Genomic DNA, 24,064 nt, shown 5'->3' with positions numbered 1-24,064 from the left:
CCCCCCCCGTTCCTCCCACCCCCCAGCTCACAGAGGGGCAGGCCAGGCCAGGTGTGGGGCTGGCAGCCGCAGCAGCCGTGTATTGCCTGGTCCAAACGGGGGTTACATGGGGGATTGCACATGGCCCGGTGCCCCCTACCTGGGGGCAGCCGCACCCCCTCCGGTGAGGGGGCGCCTGCACCCTGGCTCTTCCCTGAGTGCAGATGTGGGGAGCCGCGTAGCCCCGATGCCCTCCTCGGTTTCCTGCAGCGCCGGGGGGCAGGGCAGGGCGGGGGCAGCTCCGAGCCGCAGGGACGCTCCTGGGCCCGGACCCCCTCCCGGCCCAGTCCAGAGCGGGGCCTAGATCTCGTCATTGTTCTCCTGCCCGTGGGGCGGTCCAGCCTTGTCCTCGGGCGTCCTCGGAGTCTCCCGCGTGCCATCCTCCTCCTGCCGGAAGGGGTCTGCAGCCCCTGCCTGCTCCTGCCAGGCCCCCGCAGCCTCGGGGGGTTTCGTGTCCATCGCAGGGGCTTTGCCAGCTGTCTCAGGAGGCTCCTCCGGCTCTTCAGGGACCTGTGGCTCCACATCCTGCCCTCCCTCCGGGGCACCCGGCTGGGCAGGGGCAGGGACGAGGCTCTGGCCCTCGAGGGGCAGCCGGAGCAGCTCCGAGGGATCCAGCAGCCCGTCCCCGTCCAGGTCCTGCGTCTCCAGGATCGTGTCCACCACCATGATCACCTGCTGGGAGCAACAGGGTCAGGGCCTGTCCTGTCCCAGGGTGCTGCTCCCTGGTCCTGGTGCAGCTGCTCTGCGCCCCTGGCACCTACCGCGTCCGGGGCAGGGCGCCCCTGGGGCTGCCAGGCCAGCACCTCGCTCAGCAGCCGCAGGAACTCCAGCCCGTCCAGCTGCCCGCTCTTGTCATAGTCGTGCAGCGCAAAGAGGTACAGCAGCACTGTGGGACACAGGGTGAGGGGCAGTGCCCGGGGCCGTGGGGGTCTGCCAGGCGCTGGTGCTCCCCATACGCGGTCCCCAACGTGCACGGGCCTTACCTTGCTCCCGAGTCATGCTGCTGGGGTCCCGGCCCACTGACTGGAGGCTCCTCAGGTAGCTCTGCAGCAGCCTGCAACGCGGGCGCCGTGAGGCCGGAGCCGTGAGATGGGCCGGAGGGGCCCGCGCCTGCCCTGTGCGCAGCCCCCAGAGCAGCGCCACGACCCCGGGGGCATCCCCGGCCCCCCGCGCCCCCGGACTCACTGCAGCTCCGCTTGCCCCGGCAGCAGGGGGTTGCCCACCGGCTCCAGCTTCTCCGCGGCACCAGGCTCAGGCCTGCAACGGGGTGGGGGTCAGCAGGAGCCGTCCCGTGGCGCGGCAGGCCCCGGGCAGCTCCCCCAGCCAGCTCCTGCCCCAGTACCTGTGGGCACCGTCCTGCGGCGCGGCCCAGGTGGGCGGCACGGCCAGCAGCAGAGATGCCAAGAGCAGGCTCCTCATCCTGGCGCGGTGCGGGGTGCCCTGGGGGCACGAGCCGCCGCGTCACCCCAGGGAGCAGCAGCCCGGAGCAGGGGCCGTGCCCGGCGGCGCTGCGGGCGGCCTGCCAGGGGGTCTTGGCCCTGCGCGCCGGCTCAGACTGGTGCTGTCTGTCGGGGCAGGAAGGGATTCCCCCCGTCAGACTGGGGGGGGTGCCTTCCTCCGCAGCGGGGCGCAGCCTGGGCGGCCCCCTCCCCTCCCCTCCCCTGCCAGCACCGGCACCGGCACCGGCGTCCCGGCTCGGAGCAGCCCGGCCGGCCCGGGTTGGGGGGATGCCCCGCGCGCTCGCACCTCCCGGGCCCGCGTCCGCAGCGCCTGCCGCAGCCTCCAGCCCCGCCCGGCACCGGCTCCACGTGGCTGCGACACGTCCCCGCGCCGCCCCGCCCTCCCGCCTGCCCCTGGCACAGCGCGGGCGGCGCCGGCCGCCGGGACCCTCCTCCCGGGGCAGCGCGGGCGGGGCAGGGGGTGCCGGGCACCGGGCTCCCTCCGCCCGAGGGGGTAGCAGGTGGCGGCGGTGCCGGACACCGGGACCCTCCGGCCGGGGCGGGTGCAGGGCGGGGTGGGGGGGGTGCCGGACCCCTGGGCTCTTCCCTCCAGCTGTGCCGGGGGGGGGTAGCACGTTGCGGGGGGCGCTCGGACGCCAGGTTTCCCTCTGGCCCTGGCGGGAAGGAGGGGGCAGGGTACGGGGGGGGCAGGACCCCCGGCCTCGCCCCGTTTTCTGCCCCCCACCACCTGCAGTGGCCCAAGCAGCGGAGACAAGCTCTGGCGCCAGCGCCCAATGGGTTAACTCGGGCCGCCGCGTTGCCCTGCACAAAGATGGCCGCCGCCGACTCAGCCGTGCCCCCGAGGGGGCGGGGCCTCCCGCAGCGCCGTGGCCCACGTGCTGCCCACCCGCGGCGCCGTGCGAGGGAGGGACCCGCTCGGCCCGGGAGCCGCTGGGCCCTGGCCGGGACGGGCTGGTGTCGGGGCCGGGGCCGGGGCCGGCCTGGGAGGGTTGCATGGGGCTGATGCTGCCGGCAGCAGGGGCTGCGGTTGTCCGCGCCAGGCGGAGGCAGGTGGGGCCGGACCTGGGGCAGCAGGCCCCACGCCAGGGGCGGATCCAGGCCCCAGTTCCTCGCCTCCTGCTCCTGTTCTGGGACCTCTCCCATCCCGTCCCACGAGGCCACGAGTGGCGCGTGGCCAGAGCTGGCTGGGGCGTGAGCCCAGGCGTCGCCGGTGTTGCCCCCAGGGTGACTCCGGGTCCTTCCCTGGCGGTGTCTGGAGCAGGACAGGACGAGTGGGATCCAGCCCTCCTGCCTGCACGCAGCTGCACTGGCGCATGGGCCGCAGGCGGCGTTGCTGAGGGCGGTGGCAGGCCGTGCAATGCAGCACGCAACCGGGAACGGGGCGTTACGCCAGCCCCCCCCAGTCCCAGCCAGCTTCGTACAGGGGCTGGATGCGGCCTCGTGCCCCTGCCCGGGGCGGTAGCTGCCTCCGAGGCTCAGCGGAGATGTACAGCTGCGCCCTGCGAGCCCAGCTCTGAGCGGCCTGGTGGCAGCACCGGCCTCGGCCCCTGCAGACCCACCCGTGCCCCTGCCTCTCTATCGCCAGAGTCAGACCGGAGCACCTGGGAGCCCGTTTATCCGTGAGCAGCACCAGAACAACACGCGCGGCCCCGACGGTTCGAGGACCCCAACACCTGCACCCACTGCACCCCAGGTGGCCACTACACGCGGGGTCCCGCCCCCGTGCCCGGGTCGCCTCTGAGGCCACGCAGCTCCGCGCCCTGCTCCAGCACTGCCGCAGCAAACTGGATGCACACGCGGACCAGGAAGTTGTGTCGCCATGGCAACAGGCCCTCCTGGAAGCCTACGTGCCCCCCACGTGCCGTCATCAGTAGGGCCACATGGGGCACCTGCCGCAGCAGCTCCATGGGGATGGCTGGAAGACAGCACCGACAACCAATCAGCCCTCAGCTCACAGCTCTGCCTCCCCCGGTCTAGTCCCCCTCGCCCATCCCACCCTGCCCCCAGCCCCAGCAGAGCAGGGCCCAGTCCCGCTGCCCCAGGGAGGGGGTCCTCACTGTGGAGTGGGGAGAAGGGGTCATCGGCCGCATTGAGGCAGAGCAGGGGCACGCGGATGGCCAGCATGCCGGACATGGAGCTGGCTGCCTGCACGTACTCCTCGCAAGTCCCATAGCCGAACGCGGGTGCTGTGTACCGTGCATCAATCTCCCGCAGTGTGTGAGCCTGTGGGGAGCAGGGGTCAGGGCACTATGAGCACTGGGGTGGGGCGGGGGGTGGGGGTGCTGGGGTAGGGGTTGTTGGGTAGGGCAAGGCAGGCCCTACCTTGAGGACCTGTTCCACATCCACCAGTGCCGCAATTGCCTGCCTGTGCCTGGAGCAGACACAGTCGGTGTCAGGGCAGTGCAATGCCCCAGACACCCCAACCTCCTTCCCCTGCTGACATGGGGTCCCCCACACCCAAGACCCCGTGTCTCACAGAGCTCTTTCCAAGTCCTCCAGTCTTGGCTTCATGGGGGTCCACCAGGGTTGCTAAATGTTGGTAAATTTCTAGGTTGCCCATGAAAAAAAAAGGCTAAATATGGCCATCAGTGAAGTTCTTCAACACAAAATTTGAGCCCTCAGTAAAAATACTAAGCAGCCTCTGCTGGGCTGAAGCGCTGATGGACAGAGCACAGCAGCGTCGCCAGGAGCGCAGCATCCAGCAGCCACGTGCTGCTGCTGCGCCAGGCTGCCTGCAATGCTGCCAAGTCACAAGTAGGTTCCTTCGAGGGTCTGTGCCAGGACTGGGGAGAAGCAGAGCTGGGATAAGGCTGAGCATCAAGATATGGGGGTGAGTAGGGGGCCCCAGGTTATGGGGGGAGGGAGGTGAAACCATCGCTGCGTTCAAGCAGGGTTCCCAACCCAAGAATTGGTTTGATCAGTAAAAAGTTATGGTGAAATCAAACTTTACTTTGTTAGCACGATAGAGACTGAACCCCTAAATCTAAACCCAGCCCTTTGTACCGTAGCAGGGCAGGACCAGGCAGAAGTTAGGCTGACATTGTGGGAAACGTACAGCAGTAAAGCTGCGTGTCAGTAAACAAGTTTAGTTGTCAGTAAAAACCTTGCAGTTTCAGTCAAAAAACCATTTTCTGGTTTGGCAACCCTGGAGTCCGCACATGCCCAGTCCCCTGTGGCCAGCCCAGCACTCGGGGATTTAAGGGCCTCCCATACCTCCATGCCTCCATGCCGTCCTGCCCAGAGCCCCACCCCAGCAGCTCGTGGACATTTCCCTGGCCCCTCAGCAACCCACAGGCCACCTGTTCCCCCGCCCCTCTGGGTGCCTCTGCCCCCTACCCACCTCTTGACCAGCCTGCGCACAAAGTACACGAGTGGCACACGAAAGACCACATCTGGAAGGGACTGCTCGAGCAAGTTCAGGAACTCCCCATAGTCCCAGACTGGAGACATGGCCACAGCAGCCTCCAGCCCTGCGGCGTGGCCCGTCCGTGCCAGGTGGTGCAGAAGCAGCGTCCTGGGGGCACGCGTGTGTGTTACATGGCCCGTCTGTCCTTCCCTGGGCCCAGGGGCAGCAAGGGCTCATCCTGCCTGCAGGGAGCGGGGCCCCACCAACGCCCACCCCACCTCGGCCACAGCTGTCCTGTGCACCCTTGCCTGGGCCTGCATCGGCCCCTCCCCAGGCCCAACCCAGGCAGCTCTCCCTACGGTCCTGCCTGCTCCTCACCCGCCCATGGAGAAGCCCATGGCCAGGAGTGGGGCCTGTGGTAGCTGTGCCCGGATGTGGGCGATGGTGGTCTCCAGGTCCTCGGTGTTGGCAACGGAGAAGGCTCTGGGGGTCTGGAGGCAGAGGGGGGCACAGGAAAGCCGCCCGGGGAAGGGGCATCAGCAGGCAGCCAGCCCCAGGCACTGCTCAGTCCAGCTCTGATCCTGCCTGGCCCCGTGGGGCGCAGTGGGGATGGCAGAGCCCCGGGACTCATTCCCAGCACCGGTAGGCATGCAAGGAGGGAACCAGGCCATCTCTTCTGCTGAACCCTCCGCTGGGCTGTGGGGCCTGGCCCAGGATCCCACCCCCAGCCCAGGGCAGCCCAGGCATGTACAGGGTGACAGGCACTCACCAGCAGCTCGTCCCCCTTACAGCCGCGGCAGTTGAGCACCACACACCTGCGGAGAGGGTGCAGGCTCAGGCATCCACCCTGGTGCCAGGGAAGCACCGTGGCCCGGAGCGCGGGGGCCAGCAGATGCAGGGGCCATGTCGGCAAGCCTCACCTGTAGCCGACCTGCAGCAGTCCATGCACCAAGTGCAGGATGTAGGAGGCCTCGCTGTTGTTGGTGGCACCGGGCAGGAGCAGGAGCGTGGGGCGCGTGCTAGGGTCTGGGTACCGCCGACTCCCTGGGTTGTCGGCCCAGTCCAGCAACAGCTGCCCGCCATCCGCCACGTGGAGCAGCTCGCTGCACAGAGCAGTGGGCAGGAAGCGCCTGAGTGCTGGGTGTGAGCACCGCGTGGATACCCAGACACGTAGTGGCCTGGGCCGCAGGAGGCAGGGCGTGGGCACACACCTCGCCCCCGGGCACAGCTGCCAACAGCAGAGTCCCTCGGGTGCCAGGGACTGTGGCGCCACTCACCTGCGGTACAAGACCGGGGGCTCGGACAAGAGGATGTGCCGGAGCAGGGTCTGGAGCCGGCCCTCAAAGCACCAGGGTGTGGGGTAGAAGGTCTCGCACACGATGGGGCAGTGCCGCTCCAGGAAGGCCCGTAGCAGCGGCGCTGCCACCAGCAGCGGCCTCTGGGGAGACAATGGCTGCTGTTAGCCGGTGCTGCTGGCGGCCATGCCCAGGCGGCCATGCCCAGGCGGCTGGCACTGGTAGGACTCCAGGCGTGGGGCCAAGGGTGCAAGGTGTTCCCAGAGAGAGCCAAGGGTGCAGGGAGCAGGAGATCACCCGCACACGGGATGTTTGCCTGGGCAAAGCCCAGGGGAAGGGCTGGGTGCCAGAGCACGGTAGGGTGGGCACGGAGTGTGGCCCGGGGGGAGCTCCCTCCCTGCGGAGACTGGACAGGCCGAGACGGGGAAGCGCAGAGCCTCCAGTCCCCGAGGCTGCAGGGATGGGCACCGCCTGGCCGGTGGGGACCCGGGGAGCTGCCCGGACGGACGGGGCCGTGCTCGGCGCTGCACTCACCCGGCGGGGACCCAGGAGCTCTCCGGACAGACGGTGCTCAGCGCTGCACCCGCCGGGCAGGGACCCGAGGAGCCCTCCAGACAGACGGTGCTCGGCGCTGCACCCGCCCGGCGGGGACCCAGGGAGCCCTCCGGACAGACGGTGCTCGGCGCTGCACCCGCCCGGCGGGGACCCAGGGAGCCCTCCGGACAGACGGTGCTCGGCGCTGCACCCGCCCGGCGGGGACCCAGGGAGCCCTCCGGACAGACGGTGCTCGGCGCTGCACCCGCCTGGCGGGGACCCGAGGAGCCCTCCGGACAGACGGTGCTCGGCGCTGCACCCGCCCGGCGGGGACCCAGGGAGCCCTCCGGACAGACGGTGCTCGGCGCTGCACCCGCCTGGCGGGGACCCGAGGAGCCCTCCGGACAGACGGTGCTCGGCGCTGCACCCGCCTGGCGGGGACCCGAGGAGCCCTCCGGACAGACGGTGCTCGGCGCTGCACCCGCCCGGCGGGGACCCAGGGAGCCCTCCGGACAGACGGTGCTCGGCGCTGCACCCGCCTGGCGGGGACCCGAGGAGCCCTCCGGACAGACGGTGCTCGGCGCTGCACCCGCCTGGCGGGGACCCGAGGAGCCCTCCGGACAGACGGTGCTCGGCGCTGCACCCGCCCGGCGGGGACCCAGGGAGCCCTCCGGACAGACGGTGCTCGGCGCTGCACCCTGCGGGCGGGCGGGAGTCGGGACCGTGCTCGGCGCTGCACCCGCCGGCCGAGGGAGGCGAGAGGGCCGGGGAGCACCGGACGACACTGACCTTGAGCGCGCGCGCCCAGGACCAGCCCAGCCAGGCGGTGCCCGCGCCCAGCACCAGCGCCCAGAGCCAGGGCCCGAGCCCGGCCCCGCAGGGGAGCAGCAGCGGCGGCACCCCGAACATCGTCTCCCCGAGCATCGCCCCGCCCCGGCCCCGCCCCCTCGGCCAGGCCCCGCCCCCTGCCCGGGACCAGCGCGAGGGGGGGCTGCGGGCGTGGCCGGGCTCCTGGGTGCAGGGCCGGGGGCGGGGCCATGGCACGTGCAGCGCCGAGCCCCGGCCCCGGCCCCGGCCCCGGCCGGACGAGGCCCCGCGCGCGGGCGCTGCCCCCGGGCCGAGGGAAGCAGGCTCGAGGGTCCGCGGGGCGCGCACGGGGTCGGTGACCCCGGCTGGCGGGGCCGCTCCGAGCCGCGGCCGGCGAGGCCAGGCCTCCCCGCGACGGGGCCCGGGGCAGAGAGGGGCCGGGGCAGGGAGCCCGGCCCGGGCCGCAGACGCGTGGCGGAGCCACGGCCACGGGCAGCCGGGGCCGGACCGCGGAGTGGGTCCGACTGGCCGGGGCAGGACACTGGCTTCGTGGTTCCGGCCTGGCGCGGTGCGTGGCCGCCCAGGGCTCCCCCCCCCGGCAGCCCGCCTGCCCCATGGCCGGCCCCAGGGAGCAGCGCCGGGCTCGGCTCAGCTCAGCTCAGCTCTGGGGGCGCCGGCTGCTGCCCACCCTTGCTCCTGCTCTCGGCTTGTCCGCCCTTCAGGCTTCACTCCTGGCTCCAGCGTTTGGACTTGCAGTGTTTCCCCTTGTGCTCCTGTCCCGGGCACCGAGCCTGCCCCCCGCCTGGAGACCCCCGCCCGGGGCCAGGCCCAGAGCCTGATGCCCACGCCCAGCGGGAGCCTGCGTCGCGGGCGGACGAAGCGTGGGGGGCGCCGTGGCCTGGCCCCGGTGAGCCAGAGCCAGGACTCCTGGGGTCTGGATGCCGCAGGGGGTGGGGGCCGTGCTCAGCCCCCCCTTCCTGACAGCCCGATCCGCCCACCCCGACCCCGGAGCAGGAGAGAGCCCCAACCGGGACCCTGCGCTCTGCAGCCTGCGCCAGCCCCGCAGCAGCAACCGGGTGCGCAGGTGACCCGGGGTGTTGGACTGGCACAGCGACCCCCCCGGAGCCCAGGTGCCCCCCAGGCTGTCACCGGCAGGGCTGCGTGGGGCAGGTGTTTCCCTGGGGGTGGGGAGCCCCGACTGCCTGATCCCCGCCTGGAGTCGGCGCCCCCAGAACCGCAGCGCCCGGCCCCTCGCAGCCCCCTCCTGGCCCCGAGCCAGCGCTCCCCGAGAGTGGCCTGAGCCCCGCAGCCCAGACACCCCCGTCCCCTCCCCGCAACCCACTCCCCAGTGCAGGAGACCGGGTGTCGAGCAGGGTCTGGAGCCGGCCCTGAAGGCACCGGGGACTTCAGCAAGGCTTGAGACAAGGTCCCAAATGACCTTCCATAAATGGTCCCTGTTTGGGATGAAGAGAAGCAAACGGGGGTCCCACGGGGGTCTGCATTGGGACCGGGGCTGTTAGACGCCTTCGTAAATGGTCTGGAAAAGGGGTGAGCAGCGCGGCGGCCCGATTTGCAGATGACACAAACTGATTGAAAGTGGAAAGACCAAGATGGACTATGAGGAACTACAGCGGGATCAGGCAGGACCGAGCAAAGAGGCAACGCGATGGCAGATGAAACTCAATGTAGGCAAGGGCAAAGTGATGCCCCTGGGCAAAAATGACTCAGATTCCACCTATGCTAGGACAGGCAATACCTGAGCTGCAGAGATCAGAGCCCGTGCCCCTCACTCCCTGCTCCAGAGCTCCCGAAGCGGGGGCTCGTGGCCACCGCATGTGGCAGGAGCTGAGAGTTTGTCCAGATCCACCAAAGGACTGGACACAGGCTTGGAGGAAAGGGGCTTCGGGAGCTCTGGAGCAGGGAGCGAGGGGCACGGGCTCGGCCCCAGCCCTGCCTGGACCCTCAGGGCTGGAGGCTGCAGGGGAGGACAGGAGTAGGGAAAACCCTGCTCAGACCCGTCCGCTCCCCCTTCCCGCCCCTGCTCTCCGTCCGGTTTCACAGGCCTCTTTGACACGTATTGGAGACGTGATCATACAAGGGAGCGGAAAGCAGCCCCAGCCCCAGCCAGAGCCAGCTTCCCGCTGGGCTGGATTGTAGCTTGGCCAGGGCCAGGAGGAGGCTGAGCAGGAGTCCCCAGGACTCGGTGGTGACGCAGGTGGGGGCATCGACAAACCGGGGCAGGGACAAGAGCAGCCCGAGCCTCGGCAGGGTGTCTCGGAGGAGGCAGCGCGGGGGCTGCGGCCGAGCGCTCGCCCGGTCTCCCCCTGCTCTCGGGAGCGGCAGGGGTCAGTGGTGTCCGTGAAGCGTGCCAGGTACACGCCTGCCTTGTGCGACACGGGAGAAGGGCGAGACGCACCCGGGGCTGACCAGTGCCTGGCGGCTCTTACGCTCTCAGCGACTTGGAGCCCCGGGGGCTGGACAGAGGTGGACACTACTACAAGGTGGACAGACACCGGGCTCAGCAGCCACAAGCAATGGATCCCTGGCGAGATGGCGGGAGGTTTGGAGTGGACATTATTAGTCCTCTGCCTGCTCCTTGTCTTTATTGATGCTGCGGTGCTGACACAGGAAGCTTCCGCAGCAAGTTTGCAGGTGACACGAAACGGGAAGGGCTGGGGACCGGCTGGGAGATGCGAGCGCGATTCAGAAGGATCTCGGCGGGTGGGCTGGAGCAACGGGATGAAGTTCAGTGAGGACAAGTGCAAGGGGCTGCAGCTCGGGAAGAACAATGGATAACACAAAGACAGAATGGGGGGCAGAGGCTGGACGGCAGCACCATGGAGGCGGATGTGGGGTCCTGGTAGACCACAGACTCACTCGGAGTCTGCCGTGTGCTGCAGACACACAAAAGGCCAATGTGGGGCTCGCCGGAGCAGGGTCAAGGGCTTGCGCGGGGCTTTCCAGCCGGGTTGTGGCAAGGGTCACAGGCCATGGGGGCAGGCTGCAGCTTGGTGGCACTCGCACGGGCAGACGGCAGGTTTGGTGTCGGTGCTCTCACGGCTCAGCCCCGGCAGGCTCTGTGCAGAGCTGCTGAAAGGTGCGGTTCCCCGCGCACCCATCCGGTGCAAGACGTGGGGGGTGATGGTGCCTCTCCGCTCAGGCCTCACCTGCACACTGCGTGCGGGTCTGGGCTCCACATTTTTAAAAGGGATGGAGAAGTGAGAGAGGGTCCAGAGGCAGCAATACAGATGACCAAGGGCTTGCAAGGCAAGTCCTGCAGGGAGAGACTGAAGGAACTGGAGACATTCAGCTTGCAGAAAAGGTGCTGAAGAGGGGCCATGACAGCAGTCCGCAAATCCCAGCGGGGCTGCCAGAGGGAAGAGGAAAGCCCCTGTTCTTTCTTGTTGCAGAGAGGAGGACGCCGAGCAATGCTGGAAGTTGCAGCAAAGTTGGTTTAAATTGGAGATCTGGAAACACTTTTAGAATCACAGAAAACGAGGGTGGAAGGGACCTCAGGGGGTCACATCTAGTGCAACCCCCTGCTCCAAGCAGGACCAGCCCCAACTACATCATCCCAGCTAAGGCTATCTACGTAGATCTTAAACTCCTCCAAGGATGGAGGCTCCACAACATGTCCGGGGAGCCTGTTCCAGTGTTTTACTACCCTCCTCAGGTGAAAGCTTCGTCCTGATATCGAACCTCAGCTTCCCTTGCTGCAGCTGGAGCCCATTGCTCCTTGTCCTGTCATCTGCCCCACTGAGAGCAGTCCGGCTCCAGCCTCTGTGCAGCCCCCCTGCAGGGAGGTGAAGGCTGCTATTCAATCCCCCTCGGTCTTCCCTTCTGCAGACTCAATCAGCCCAGGTCCCTCCTCCTCTCACCAGTCCTGTCCCCCAGCCCCACAACCATTTTAATTGCCCTCCGCTGGACTCTCTCCAACTCGTCCACGTGGTGGGGTCCCAAAACAGTACTCCAGATGTGGCCTCCCCAGTGCCGAACGGAGGGGAAATCACTGCCCTTGACCTCCTGGCAGCGATCCTACCCATGCAGCCCGGGATGCCGGCAGCTTTCTTGGCGACACGGGCGCGCTGCCGGCTCCTGTTCAGTGTCTTGTCCCCTGCTCCATGATGTTTGCAGGGACTGAGGTGAGGCTGACAAGTCTGTAGGTCCCTGGATCCTCCTTCATCACTTTCTTAAAGATGGGCACTAGATTTGCCCTTTTCCAATTGCCTGGGACCTCTGCTGATCGCCACGAGATTTCAAAGATCGTGTCCAGCAGCTCTTTAATCACATCAGCCAACTCCCTCAGCACCCTCCCTCAGCACCATCTGACCTTATGGGCTTGCCCACGTCCAGCTTTCCAAACTGGTCCCAAACTTGTCCTTTCCCCACTGCGGGCTGCTCGCCTCTTCCCCAGGCTGTGCTGCCCAGTGCAGTAGTTTGGGAGCTGCCCTTGCCTGTGAAGACTCAGGTGAAAAAGGCATTGAGCACTGCAGCCTTCTCCCCCTCCTCTGTCACTGTGCTGTCTCCCCCATCCAGTAAGGGACCCGCACTTTCCCAGATCCTCCTCTTGCTACTGACACACCTGTAGAAACTCTTCTTGTTCCCCTTTCACATCCCTTGCAGCTGCAACTCCAGGTACGCGTTGGCCTTCCTCACTTCATCCCTGCATGCCCCAGCAATGCTCTTCTACTCCTCCCTAGCTGTTTGTGCAAGTTTCCACTTCTTGTGACCTTTCTTTTTGTGGTTCAGCTCACCAAAGTGTCCTCTGCTGTGCCAAACTGGTCATCTGCCACACTTGCTAGTCTTCCTGAGCGTTGGGGTGGTTTGTTCCTGCGCCCTCGGTAAAGTTTCTTTGGAGTACAATCAGCAGTCCTGGACTCCTCGCCCCCTCAGACTGTCGTCTCAGGGGATCCTGCCCATCAGTTTCCTGCAGCATCCATGGTGCCCCCTGGCAGCAGCAAGACCTCGGCGGGCATGGACCCCTGTATCCCAGGGGCAGGGGTGATGCCTGGGGCCTGTGTCACGTGGCTCTGAGGTTTGTCCGGGCTGGTTTGGAAGAGGCCGATCCTGCTTCAGGCAGGGGGTGGACTGGATGAGACCCAGGGAGGTCCCTGCCAGATCCACCTCACTGTAATATCACCCCTGCCCCGGGAAAACAGGGGGGCTGCTGCCACTATCCTGCTGGTGCAAAGGGGGTTAATAGGCACTCCAGAGCCCCACGCCAAGGCTGTGCTCCTGCTGCAGAGGAAGGCAAAAAACCCCAGACTGGACAAAAATCCCTTCCTGGCCTCAAACGTGGTGACCCGTCTGACCCCGAGCCAAGGGGCAAGATGCCTGGGCTGGGAGCTTATACTCGAGTGCCCAGCTCCAGCTCAGACTTCAGCCATGCGGTCGCTGGGTGGTGGTCGGCGTGGCACGGAGCCACAGAAACCTCCGACTGGTGTCTGGGCTCTGCCTGTGGGAGGGGGCAGCCCCTGGGGCAGCTGAGGCCGCAGCGCCCAGCGGCAGGCCCTGCTCCTTCCCAGGCTGTTCTGCACTCGCGCAGCGCTGCACTGCGCTCCCTGCCACGGGCAGCTGCTATTGCGATTGTGCCCAGTTGCTTAATACCCAGCGTGTAGTGGGAGGATCAGGCCGGCTTGTGCTGTTCTCTGGAAGAGATGAAGAAAGGATGCCGAATCGCCCCCCGCCCCCGCTGACGCAGGTGCAGCCCAGTCTCACGCCACGCAGCCTCCGCTCCAGGGGAACACTGTTCCCCACTTGGGAAGCTGCAGGATCCTGCCCCACCCTGCGGTCCCAACCCATGGGAAGCAGAACACTGAGCCCTCAGCCACACCAGATGCCAGTCCCTCAGCCAGCCGCGGCAGGCACGGGCATGCAGCACACAGGGAGGGGAGGAGCTTGCCAGGACTCCCAGCCCCGGCACATGCTGGGCCAGGAGCTGACTGCAGCTGCCCTGATGTGCCGCGGCCAGGGCCTGGCTACGAGCATGACACATGGAAGTCATCAGTGCACACAGAGAGCGGAGGAGGCCCACCCGAGACCTGCACGCTCCACTGCTGTTACGTCTCAGCTGCGTGTTCTTGGGAACCCTGGCACAGGACGCAGCCTGTCTGACTCACAAAGGACTCACCCCCCCCACCTAAACAAAACTGATTAAGATGCAGCGAGAGATGCACCTGAGACCCTCCAGACAAGGGTGACCAGAGTGAAACAACTGCCCAAGGTCTCATTTGCATCCGAGATGGAACCAGATGACCATTCATTGACATGGAGATGGAGAACAGAAAGCCTGAATCAGAGACTGCAGTGAATTCTGGGACCAGAGAAGCAGGGGAGCACTGCATGATGGGGAATCCGTGCTCCAAATCCTAACTAACCCACATTTACCACACACCCAGCTCAGCACTTTTCAGACCAGTTCTAATCTGGATTTACAAAGGACCTTCCCCTTCCCCTCCAGACACACACACCCCTCTAAGTTGTATAGGCATCTTGGGCCGTACATTCCCCGGTCCCACTATGGGAGGCCTATTTAAACTTGATTGACTAAAACTGGGTTGCCGGGTTAGGGCATGCTGAGGCAAGAGACCGAGTCAGAGGGGGTATGGGTGACATTTGAACAATGGTAAAAGGGTTCATCACAGCATCCAGCCCGTTGGAGCCCTGACCACAAGTGTTGTCATACTTTTCCTGGGACGACTGGTGGAAGTCCTCCTGCCCAAAGGTTATAAACACCCCAATAATTGCCTTAAGTCTGTTAAAAGACTATAGTAAGATCTGGAAAAGTCATGCTAAGCTGAGGCTTGTTCACAACAAGTAAAAATCCCAAACCCTGATGCTGCAAGCTATCTATTGTTTCTGAAGAAACCATGAGATATCCCGTCAGCATATCTGCTATCCATAGGAATTTCAAGCTAGCTCCCAAGTGTCTGGGTACTCCCTAACCGTATGTGTTTCCTGATTATCAATCATTTTCTTAAGCTGTTCCAAACCAGATAACCCCTTGTCAAGAGAAAAGACAATGATTTACACTATTGAGAGTGCTTTGAAAAAGCTGAACTGAGGGCATAAAGACCTGTAAAAAGCAGCAGTGTGGGTGCTGACACCATCGGCTGTTGTTCTCGGGACACTGGAAGAACAGATCATCTTCCTTCAAGGATTGTGCTACGAACTTTACCTGTCAGCTTTGAGACCCAAGTGCCTTGGACTGGTGAGATCCCAGCGCTCTCTCTCTCTTTTCTCTCTAGGCATAAATTTCTGAACCTGAACTGTATTAGTTAAGCTTGAGCTAAGTTTCCTCAAATACTTAGTGAAACCAGGGTAGTAATTGTAATTGTTTGTTTTTCCTTTGCATGTCTATTACTATTAGTACCATTATATATATTTCATATACTTAGTTATAACTAACTTTTAGAGTCAAACTGGTAGTAACTGGGTACATTTTTCCTTCTCTGCTTCTCCTTCCTCACGTGCTCTCCAGCAGCGCTTCTTTTACCTAAGCTAAAGATCCCTGTGAAGCCCAAATTATTGTGGGGTCTGCTCATCAAGAGGCCAGAGATTGGGACGTGCTGAGTATGAAACACAGAAGGGGATCAGCTTGTACAGGCTGATTGACCCAGTTTGACTCAGACGTGCCCTTATGAACTGAATGCTGGCCCATGAGGATGTCAGCTGGACACCCAGCCGGATGCAGAGGGATTCTGTTCACCCATGTGCTTGTGTCTGACCGCAGTGTGTTGTTGCTCTGATGAACTGATTCTTGGCATATGAGGGTGTCAGCCTGTCCATGATGATCAACCCGGCCGGGTCAGGTGTGTCACGTTAATCTGTGTGTATGACTGATTTGGTGACTGGAGGAACCCAGCCCCATTGAAACTGAGTCCTGCAAGATAGCTCCAGTGGGGGTGAGGACTTGCAGAAGGGAGAGATACAGCTCCGTAGAGAAACACAAGTAACACAAGCAGCACATTGACAGAATTACTAAGACCCCAGAAATGTATCCCTAATAAATGAGCGCACTCCAAAGTGATGGGCCAATCTGGTAACACTGCAGACGTGGCAAAGGCTTCCAGGGGAAGGAGCAGGTCCCAGGAGGTTGGGTCACGGCTCCCCACGGCCACTCCTGCAAGCTGGGCCCACGAGGAGGTCTCTCTCTGGTGACGGCGGAGCAGCAGCTACGCACACCGAAGCCTGGGCAGCGTCAAGGATAGGGAGAAGAACGGGGTGTGATAAGACAGCGCTGCAGGGAGGGTGTTTACGGCCCTCCGGCTTTAGGCAAAGGCTGATCGATGACAGAAGCAGCCTGGAAGGAGCCAGCAGCAGCGACAGGAGTCAGTCAAATACTGGATGTGCAGGAAACAAGGGCACAAGAAGTTTGGAGCGCTGCAGCGCTGGACTGTGAAGGCACCAGCGAGACCCTGGGCTGTCCAGTCAGCAGGATGGGGAACCAGATCACTGGCTAGCTAGTGCACGTCTGAGCGTACGGCGCACGCGCCCTTGCTGACAGAGATGGAGGGAAAGCTTCCATCTCTGAAGCCTTCCTTCTCTCAACCCCTCTTCCTGGATTCATGGGTCTGGGGTAACATTCCCTTTGTCTCTCCTATTATCCACCCCCGTAACGAGGTAGGTGCGAGACACCGATCATCACACCACCCTTGGGGACGACAGTGCTCGAGTCTCCCGGGTGCGGAAGCTAATGGTGCATTTGCTCGGGCCGACCTTACCCTTCCAGCCTCCTCCAGTCTCTTCTTCTCCCATCTCTCGAGCAGTGGCTGTTGGTGAGCCAGGACCTGTTGTGGGAGCCGGCTGTCATGTCAGGCAGCCTTAGGATGCATCCTGTCCAAGGGAGCTGGTGCCGCGTAGGACACCCCAAAGACGTCGCTGCTGGGACCTCCTCAGCCGCTTGGGTGTTTCCAACCTGTCGTCCGGTCCCAGCGGCGCAATCACTGAGGGCACGGCTCTGGAGCGGTCCAAAGGCAGCGCCAGCAGGTGGGATCCAGCATCGCCTCCTCTGCCTGTGCTCGGGGCAGGCGGCTGCCCCGCGAGGGGAAGGGGTCAGCATGGTGGATGCAGCACGGAGCAGGCAGCAGCAGGGCCCATGGGGACACGCCGTCCCCCCCCTGCTGCCCCAAGGCAGGGCCAGGGCTGCAGCTGGCATGCTCTGGGCCTCGTGGGGATGGGGGCAGAGGTCGCACCAATGGCTCAGGCCACCGAATAAAGCTCCTGCTGCTTCCACCTGGCGTGGATGGAGGATGCAGTGACTGGATAGGTATCCAGCCCAGCCCCTCCTGAGCCCACGTCGGCGTGGCAGGGCAGAGGTGCAGGGGCATTCCCATGCCTAGCAGACCCTATCTGCAGGAAGGCCAGGACCTGCCCACAGGCAGGCCTGGTCCCGCTGGGAATGCCCCAGCATCACACTACCCAGGGCTAGGGAAGTGCCCGCAGGCAACCTCTACCCACAGAGGGTGGGGGCAGCTGGGGTGGGCTAGGGGAACCAGGGGCTGCAGGGTCCCTCGGGAGATGGACCCAGCTCAGGGGCAACTCGGCAGTGACTTCAGACCCCCTGAGGACGCCCCCACCCAGAGCAGCACCCGGCTGGCACAGACGGGCACCACGGTGATGGCTCAGAGTCCAGTTTTAATGGTAGCCGGCAAGTGACGGCAGGATGGGACAGGGCCGGGCGGCTGGGCCGGGATCACGCCCCCCACAGCCAGGTCCTTGTGAGCGCAGCCCCTGCGCCGTGGCTTGGTTCGTGGAGCTCCCCGGGGCAGCACAGGTCTGTTTGGACGGGGCTGCCCACGGACCCCAGCTCGGCCCAGAGGCCCCAGCAGCAGCTGGAGGCTGCGTCTCCCCAGGCCGGCCAGGCTCTGCAGGGCAGGGGCTGGGCCACGTCTCTGAGCCCTGCGGGGGCTGGCTAATGGATGCAGGACTCCAGCCACCTCCTGGGGAGCAGCAGGAGCAAGGAGAGCGCGGCGGGCCCCCGTGAGCAGACAGGACTCCAGCTCTCCCCTCGGTCCATCCTGGCTTGGGGGACGAAGGACCCCTCCTCCTCCTCCTGCCGGGCCTACAGGAAGCCAGGGAAGGCGAGCTGCAGCAGCAGGATTGTGGCCACGATGAGCCCAGCACACAGGAGCAGCAGCAGCCAGACGGGGAAGCTGCCTGCGGGAAATGGAAAGACTAGGCTGGGTGGGACAGGTCCAGACCCCTCTCTGCTCCCCCCGGCCAGCATGCCTGGGTCCAGACACAGACAAGCCGGGGGAACGTGCAGAAGGTCTTGGTGGTGGAGGAAGAGAACAGGACCCAAGGGGGCATCTCCAGCACTGGGGGCAAAGCCCAGCCCAGCCCACCCCGCGCCAGCACTCACGGCGGTGGGGGAGCAGGTGCAGCTTGCAGCGACTGTCCACGGCCACGCTGAGCAGGGCAGCCTCATCCCCGGCCAGCAGCTCGCGGCCCCGGCCGCTCTCGGGCATGAAGGCCACATCCGTCACCACGATGCCATGCGCCTCCTTCACATAGTACAGCCTCTGCGAAGAGGGGGGGTCAGCAGAGCATCGCCAGGGCACACCCCATAAACCACTTCCCCACCAGGATCTCCTAACCCCTAGCGCCTGCAAGGGGGGCCCCACTGCACCCACTTAACCCCCGCCCCAGGGTGCCCCCAGCCCAAAGGCAAGTTACCTGCAGCGAGAAGGAGACGTAGATGGCCACAGACCCCGTCACGGTGCCCAGCCCCAGGAACGTACCCGAATCGCTAGAAGGACGGACAGCCATGAGCACCCAGCCAGCCAGACACACAGCCAGGCAGCGCAGCCACGAGCACCAAGGCAGCCCTGTGCGACCCCCAGCCCCGGCCCTGGCCCGTACCTGACGGACAGGCAGGAGATGACCTCGGCGCCGCAGGGCTGCGTGAGCAGCGGCAGGAAGCTCTTGCCGTCCCACTTGGTGAGGTAGCAGGGCGGGGGCCGGCGCTCCCGCTTGTGGGGCACCTGCACGGTGTAGAGCCGCAGCGCTTCCACGTCATCCTCCACCTTCCCAAACCTGCGCCATGGAGCGGGTCAGCGCCCTGCAACCTCCCCCGGTCCTGCCCTCGGTCACCTCCATCTGCCTGGCCAGCCTGCAGCACTGAGCAGCCCCAGCTCGGGCGGCCGGCGCGGCGCGGCGCGGCGCGGCGCAGCACTCGCCTGCAGGCCTGGTAGCGATAGGCCTTGTCGGGGATAGCCGGCAAGTTCTCGTTCCAGCGCAGCCCCGTCACCAGCTGATCCCTCTGCCACACGCAGCACTGGAAGTCCCGGCCTGCCGTCACCATCTGTGGGGGCCCGGGCAGCCATGAGCGCCGGCACTGGGGCACCTTGCAACGAGCCAGTCCTGCCCCTCTGCCTGCCCAGGGGAAGAGGGGTGGGGGTGGGGGGGTCTCTATCCTTCCCCCTCACCATGAAGCTGCCTCCTGGGCACCTACTGCAGGGCCCACTCACCCCTGCGCCACGCAGGTGACGGACCCCGGCCCCAGACGAAGCCACACGATCGGGCAGCCCCGCTCTCCGGGGACGGGCACCGGGCTCCGCGACCTCTCACGTCTGCCCCCGAGCCGTAGGGGCCGGGACCGGGCTCACCTTATTCCCAGGGCCCAGCGCGATGTCCTCGATCTCCCCGTCGTGAGCTTTGAACTCCAGCATCTTCTTCATGCTGGGGAACTGCGGGGAGAGCGGGCGTCAGGCCCCGGCCCCTGCGCCCTCCTGGCCCACGGCTGCCCGTGGCCCAGCCCCTACCTCCCAGAGCCGAAGGAAGCCGTCGGTGCCGCCGGTGGCAAGCAGCGCGTGGTCGGCGCTGACGCGCACGGCCTTCTGCAGGGTGTCGGGGCTGAAGTCGGTCTGGACGCTGCGCAGGGTCTCCACGGTCACCTCGCTCGTCTCGCTCCGGGTGTCGCCCTCGCCCTGCCCCGCGGGGCTGGAGGCTTTCCGCTTCCGGGGGCCCTTGTCGCCGCCGCCTGGGGGCAGGCGCAGAGCCGTGACGCCTGCCCGCGCCGGCAGGAACCCTCCCACCCCCCTGCCAGGAGCTCCCTCCCGCCCCGTGGCCCCGTGGGGAAGGGCTGGCTCCATGCCGGGACCCCGAGGGCAGAGCCGCCCCGTGCTCGGGGCGCTCCGGCTGCCCCGCGAGAGCACCGAAGGGCGCCAGGCCGCGTGGGCGGCTGCAAGGACGGCGCTGCCGCGGTGCAGCCGGACGGGGCACCAGGGTGACCGCGCCGCGCTCCCCTCTCACCGCTGTGTCCGGCCGCGCCGGCTGCCGGCCGCTGGAGGCGGAAGCGCAGGAGGTGGCAGTGGGCGTCCTGCCCCGCGGCGATGATGTCGCCCGCCAGCGCCATGGTCATGGTGGCCCGCGTCGCCGTGTCGTGCGAGTGCAGCAGCGAGGCGCTCAGCTGCCCCCCGATCCGCTCCAGCTGCAGGAAGTGCTGCGGGGCGGGGGGTGCTCAGCTCTGCTCCCCTGGCCGGCCCCAGCACCCCGCCCGGACGGAGCAGGCGATGCCCAGGCAGGGGTGCACGCCACTGCAGGAGGCCTGGGGGCCCCAGCCCACAGCAGGGGCGATGCCCGCGGGGTGCACCCGCTGCAGCACCCCAGGGACCCCCCAGCCCTGGGCACAGCGGGCAGCGCCGGCAGGGGGCGCTGGGCACGTGCGCGGCTGCTGTACCGCTGGGCGCCCGCAAGGGGCGCTGTGCCTACAGTACAACTGCATCCAGGGTGCATGCACCATGGCAGCCGGCTCTCTGTGCTCAAGGGCGCATGCGCAGGGCACACAACTTGGCTGGCGCATGCGCGGGCATTCGGCAGGGGGTGCTGTGCACCGTCCCGATTGCACTCAGGGCGCATGCGCGGGGCAGGGGGCGCTGTGCACACCGCCAGGCAGGCGCGTGCGCGGGGCGGCCGACAGAGGGCGCTGTGTGCACGGCACTCACCACGCCATTCTTGATGCCGGTCTTGGCGGCACCGCCGCCCCCAGCCGTCACGGCCAGGCCGGTGTCCGCATGCAGCTGCAGCGCGTAGAGCGGGAAGGGCGCGCGGTACAGCTCGGGCGGCCGCCGGGGCCCCATGGCCACCCCCGGGCTAGTACGCGGCCCGCCGAGCTGCTACTGCGCAGGCGCAAGCGCTGCTCGCCCGCCCCGCGCAGGCGCAGGCTGCTCGGCACACGTCAACACCGGCCGGCTCGAGGCTTCCGGGTCACGTGGCTCCGCGTTCAGGCGCCATCTTTCCGCGGGGCACTTCCTGTCAGTTCTAGACTTCCGTGTCACGTGCTTTTCCTCTGCTGGCGCCATCTTTGTGCAGGGCACTTCCGCCCTCTTCGGTTTAAAGGGGCCGCGTCCCCACTGGGGGTGTGAAAGGGGAGTGGCTCTGCTTTGTGGCGCGGTAAAGGGGAGGGACTCCGGATTAAAGGCTCCTGGGTCATTGGCTCCCTGCAGGCCGTGCTTTGACCTCTGCCCTCCCCAAATACCCTTAGGGGGCTGCACCCCACCCTACCCCTGGGGCAGCCCCCAGCCCTGGCATCCTGGCAGGGTGTGGCCCCAGGCACTGGCCCCAGCCTCGCACCTGCTGGCCCGGCCTGCCCTGCCCTGGCATGGGCCTGGCTTTGCCGCCACACAAGCTCTGCCTGCTGCTCGCAGCCCTGCTGCCCCCTGCTCCTGGCCCCAGCGTGCAGGCCGGGGGGAGCCGGAGCCGGAGCCAGCTGCTGCCACCCCCAGCAGGGCAAGCCGCCCTCCCCTCCCTGGCCTCCTCCTCCTCCGTGTCCTTGACCCCCAGCTGCCCTCGCTCCGGCTGCCTCCGGCACGCAGCCCCCGGCTCCCCAGCTGCAGCCCCCCGGCCCAGCCCGCTCCGGCACTGCTCGGCTCTGGCCCAGCGGTGCCCCGGCCCCGGCCCCCCGGAGCCCATCTGGGCAGCAAGCACAGGGGAGCCTCCGGGCGATGCAGCCAGGCCTGGGGGCGGCAAGGCCTGAGCCCCGGGCAGGGATTCCCGGTGCGCACAAAGCGGTCATCCCGTGTGCCGCGTGCCCTGCCCTCGAGCCCGGCGCCCCGAGCAGGGAGGGGGGCACGGCTTAGGGCCCCAGGGAGCCCAGTTCCCCGACCGGAGGCCGCGGGCGGGACAGCTCGTTATCCTCCCGCCTCGTCAGTGCCAAGGGGGGAGAGTGGGCCGCTCGCCCGCCTGGGGGACGCGCCGAGCTGAGCGAGCCGCCCGCCTAGCAGATAAGGAGGGAGCGCGGCAGGGAGCGCACAGCTGCCGGGGAGACGCCGGAGCTGGGGCATGGCCGAGAGCACGGCCGCGGGGAGGTGGAGCGCTGCCCAGGCCCGAGAGAGGTGCCGGCCCGCGTCTCCCCCGGCCGGCACGGCCAGGGGGCTCCCAGGCCGGAGGAGAGGTGGCCAAGCCAGGGCTGGCAGGAGCCGGGGCGCTGGCAAAGCAGCTGCCCTGCGCCTTGGGGCTGTCCCGGCCTCCGTGAGGGTAAGGACCAGGGTGCGGGGCGCTCCGGAGGGGGGCCTGGGCAAGAGCTGGCCCGCGGCAGGTCCCAGTTGCTCCGGCAGGGGGCGCTGCGGGACTGGGGCAGGAGCCGGCTGGGAGGGGACAAGGATCGGGCCCACAGCAGCCTGCTCCCCGGATGGGGGTCCAGCGCCTGCACCGGCCAGTCCAGGACGGGGTCCGTGCCGGTGCCACGTGCAGCACAGGGGTCAGCTGGAGACCCAGAGCCAGCGCTGGCCGCCAGGGAATGGTGTGCACCATGGGGGGCCCTGCGACACCCCGAGTTGAGAGACCCGGGTGTGCCCGCGTCAGGGGGGAAAGGGGCATCAGGAGCTGTGGAGTAGGGCGAGGGGCACAGCCTCTGCATCAGACCCGCCTGGGCCTTCTGTGCCGGAGGCCGCAGGGTCGAGGGGCAGGGGACCTGGCGCTCCCGCCAGCCCCTGGAGCGCGAAGGGCCTGGGGTCCGAGCCACGCGAGGCAGTGCTGGAGGGTCCTGCCCGGGGCCCGGGTCCTGGCTCAGCTCTGCCTCGCTCCCCCAGGCCGGGGCTGGCGCGGCGGCCGGGCGGCTGTGCCCGGAGAACGCGGCGCGGGAGCGCAGCCGGGTGCGGACGCTGCGCCAGGCCTTCCTGGCCCTGCAGGCTGCGCTGCCCGCCGTGCCGCCCGGCACCAAGCTCTCCAAGCTGGACGTGCTGGTCCTGGCCACCAGCTACATCGCCCACCTCTCCCACACCCTGGGCCAGGGCCCGGCCCCCGCCGCCCGCACCCCCAGCCTGCTCCACCCCATCAAGGTACCGCCTGGGCCCTCCCCGGGGCATGGGGCGTTTCCCCTCTATTGCCGACGGGGCTGGGGGCAGCGGGAGACCCAGGCCCTGGGCTCCAGCCCCCCACGGCCCCGTCTCTGCTGCGGGGGGGTGAGGTCTTGCTGATGCCCCCTCCCTGTGTCTTACAGAAGTGGCCGATGCGCTCCCGCCTCTACGCCGGCGCCTGGGGCTGGGACGGCCCGGAGCCACGGGCCCCAGCGCTCACAGCCCCCGGCAGCCACGCATGGGCAGGCCTGGAGGGGGGTGGCACTGCAGCTGGGGGCCCTGCCCCGTGACCCCCCTCGCTCCAGGGCTCCTCTCTCCAGCTCGTGCAGGCCGTGCCCCTACCCCGGACCCCAGGACTGGGCTGGGGGCACCAACTCCTGCTGCTTTCAGACTTCACGCTGTGCCCCTCACCGCCACGTCAGGGTGCTGCGTGCCTCCCCGCGGGGTGCCACCCAGCCGGGAGAAGCCCGCTGCCAGCTGAGAGGAGGAGGAGGGGGGCAGGCTGGTCCGGAGGAGGAAGGCAAGGGCAGGGACCACTCCTGACACCCCTGCAGCAACCGACCCGGGATTTGCAGGGGTGTGGGGGGCCGCGGTCTGGGCACTAACGGGCAGCCAGGACGCCTGGGTCCATCCCGGCTGCGGGGCGCCAGGACTCCTAGGCACGCTGGACTCACCGGCTGAGAACGGGCCCGACGTGCGCAACTGTGAGTGTGAGTCTGCCAATGCAAAGGTTGTGGGTTCAACCCCCGCCTCCGGCAGGCTTCGCTTCTGCATGTCTTTCGTGAAGAAGCCTTTTCCTGCGGTTTCTTGCGTCCTCTTTACCATTCAACCTCAAGCCCTGGGTCCCGCTCAAGCAAAGCGAGAGCCGTGCCAAGCCGGGGATGGGGCGGGGGCGGGGGTTCAGAGCTGGCGCTGGGTGTCTGCAAGGTCGTGCATCTCAGCCGCCCCCACCCAGCAAGCCTCGGATTGGGACCGTTAACCCTTCCCATGCCGCTGGGCCCAGCCAGGTGGGAGACGTGTCAGGGCAGCATGAAGCCAAGAGCAGCTGTGCACCCCTCCTCCCGCACAGCCAGGCTGGGGCAACCCCTTGCACCGCCCCAACGAGGGGCTCGGGGCAGGGCCCTTGCCCCTTCCCCCTGGAAGTTGCCTGCAGCAGGGACTAGGGCTGCACCAGTGCAGGGAAACCTCTCAGCCCTGCCTGGCCCAGGTGCCTGTAGGGCCAAGGTGAGGCGTACAGGGCCAGAGCAGGCTCCCCAGGACAGGGACCAGGCCGGGGGAGCCCCC

General features: G+C 67.0%; 4 protein-coding genes across 5 annotated transcripts; 1 reads left to right on the top strand and 3 right to left on the bottom strand.

Annotated features, from left to right (window-relative positions):
* Window positions 1-54: 54 nt before the first annotated feature.
* Window positions 55-1,746, bottom strand: CGREF1 (cell growth regulator with EF-hand domain 1). The gene is made up of 5 exons (XM_019476624.2): window positions 1,382-1,746; window positions 1,225-1,296; window positions 1,023-1,093; window positions 801-925; window positions 55-714 (listed from the first exon to the last, which is right to left on the bottom strand). The coding sequence occupies exons 1-5, from the start codon at window positions 1,456-1,458 to the stop codon at window positions 340-342; spliced, it is 720 nt and encodes a 239-aa protein (XP_019332169.2). The 5' UTR covers window positions 1,459-1,746; the 3' UTR covers window positions 55-339.
* LOC102566482 (protein ABHD1) lies at window positions 1,516-7,612 on the bottom strand. Of its 2 annotated transcripts, XM_059727521.1 has the most exons (10): window positions 7,464-7,612; window positions 6,123-6,283; window positions 5,766-5,948; window positions 5,615-5,660; window positions 5,224-5,336; window positions 4,840-5,013; window positions 3,822-3,870; window positions 3,557-3,722; window positions 1,786-3,414; window positions 1,516-1,604 (listed from the first exon to the last, which is right to left on the bottom strand). In XM_059727521.1, the coding sequence occupies exons 1-9, from the start codon at window positions 7,596-7,598 to the stop codon at window positions 3,200-3,202; spliced, it is 1,242 nt and encodes a 413-aa protein (XP_059583504.1). In that variant the 5' UTR covers window positions 7,599-7,612; the 3' UTR covers window positions 1,516-1,604; window positions 1,786-3,199. The 2 variants fall into 2 exon arrangements, with proteins under 2 accessions (XP_059583504.1, XP_059583507.1); XM_059727524.1 differs by lacking the exons at window positions 1,516-1,604; window positions 1,786-3,414 and having other exon boundaries at window positions 3,676-3,722; window positions 3,822-4,282.
* A 9,485-nt stretch (window positions 7,613-17,097) lies between these two features.
* PREB (prolactin regulatory element binding) lies at window positions 17,098-20,959 on the bottom strand. The gene is made up of 9 exons (XM_006273592.4): window positions 20,429-20,959; window positions 19,737-19,926; window positions 19,247-19,464; window positions 19,091-19,171; window positions 18,662-18,786; window positions 18,345-18,518; window positions 18,159-18,231; window positions 17,845-18,004; window positions 17,098-17,639 (listed from the first exon to the last, which is right to left on the bottom strand). The coding sequence occupies exons 1-9, from the start codon at window positions 20,561-20,563 to the stop codon at window positions 17,545-17,547; spliced, it is 1,251 nt and encodes a 416-aa protein (XP_006273654.1). The 5' UTR covers window positions 20,564-20,959; the 3' UTR covers window positions 17,098-17,544.
* A 348-nt stretch (window positions 20,960-21,307) lies between these two features.
* On the top strand, window positions 21,308-23,583 carry TCF23 (transcription factor 23). Its single transcript, XM_019476615.2, has 3 exons — window positions 21,308-21,959; window positions 22,514-22,762; window positions 22,924-23,583. Exons 1-3 carry the CDS (start codon window positions 21,765-21,767, stop codon window positions 23,068-23,070), a joined length of 591 nt encoding a protein of 196 aa, XP_019332160.1. The 5' UTR covers window positions 21,308-21,764; the 3' UTR covers window positions 23,071-23,583.
* The last annotated feature ends 481 nt before the right edge of the window (window positions 23,584-24,064 follow it).

Source organism: Alligator mississippiensis, chromosome 1, assembly GCF_030867095.1.
Source record: "Alligator mississippiensis isolate rAllMis1 chromosome 1, rAllMis1, whole genome shotgun sequence".
Taxonomy (NCBI): Eukaryota; Metazoa; Chordata; order Crocodylia; family Alligatoridae; genus Alligator; species Alligator mississippiensis.
The sequence above is the reverse complement of the archived record's forward strand: the minus strand, read 5'-3'. Positions and strand labels throughout refer to the sequence as shown.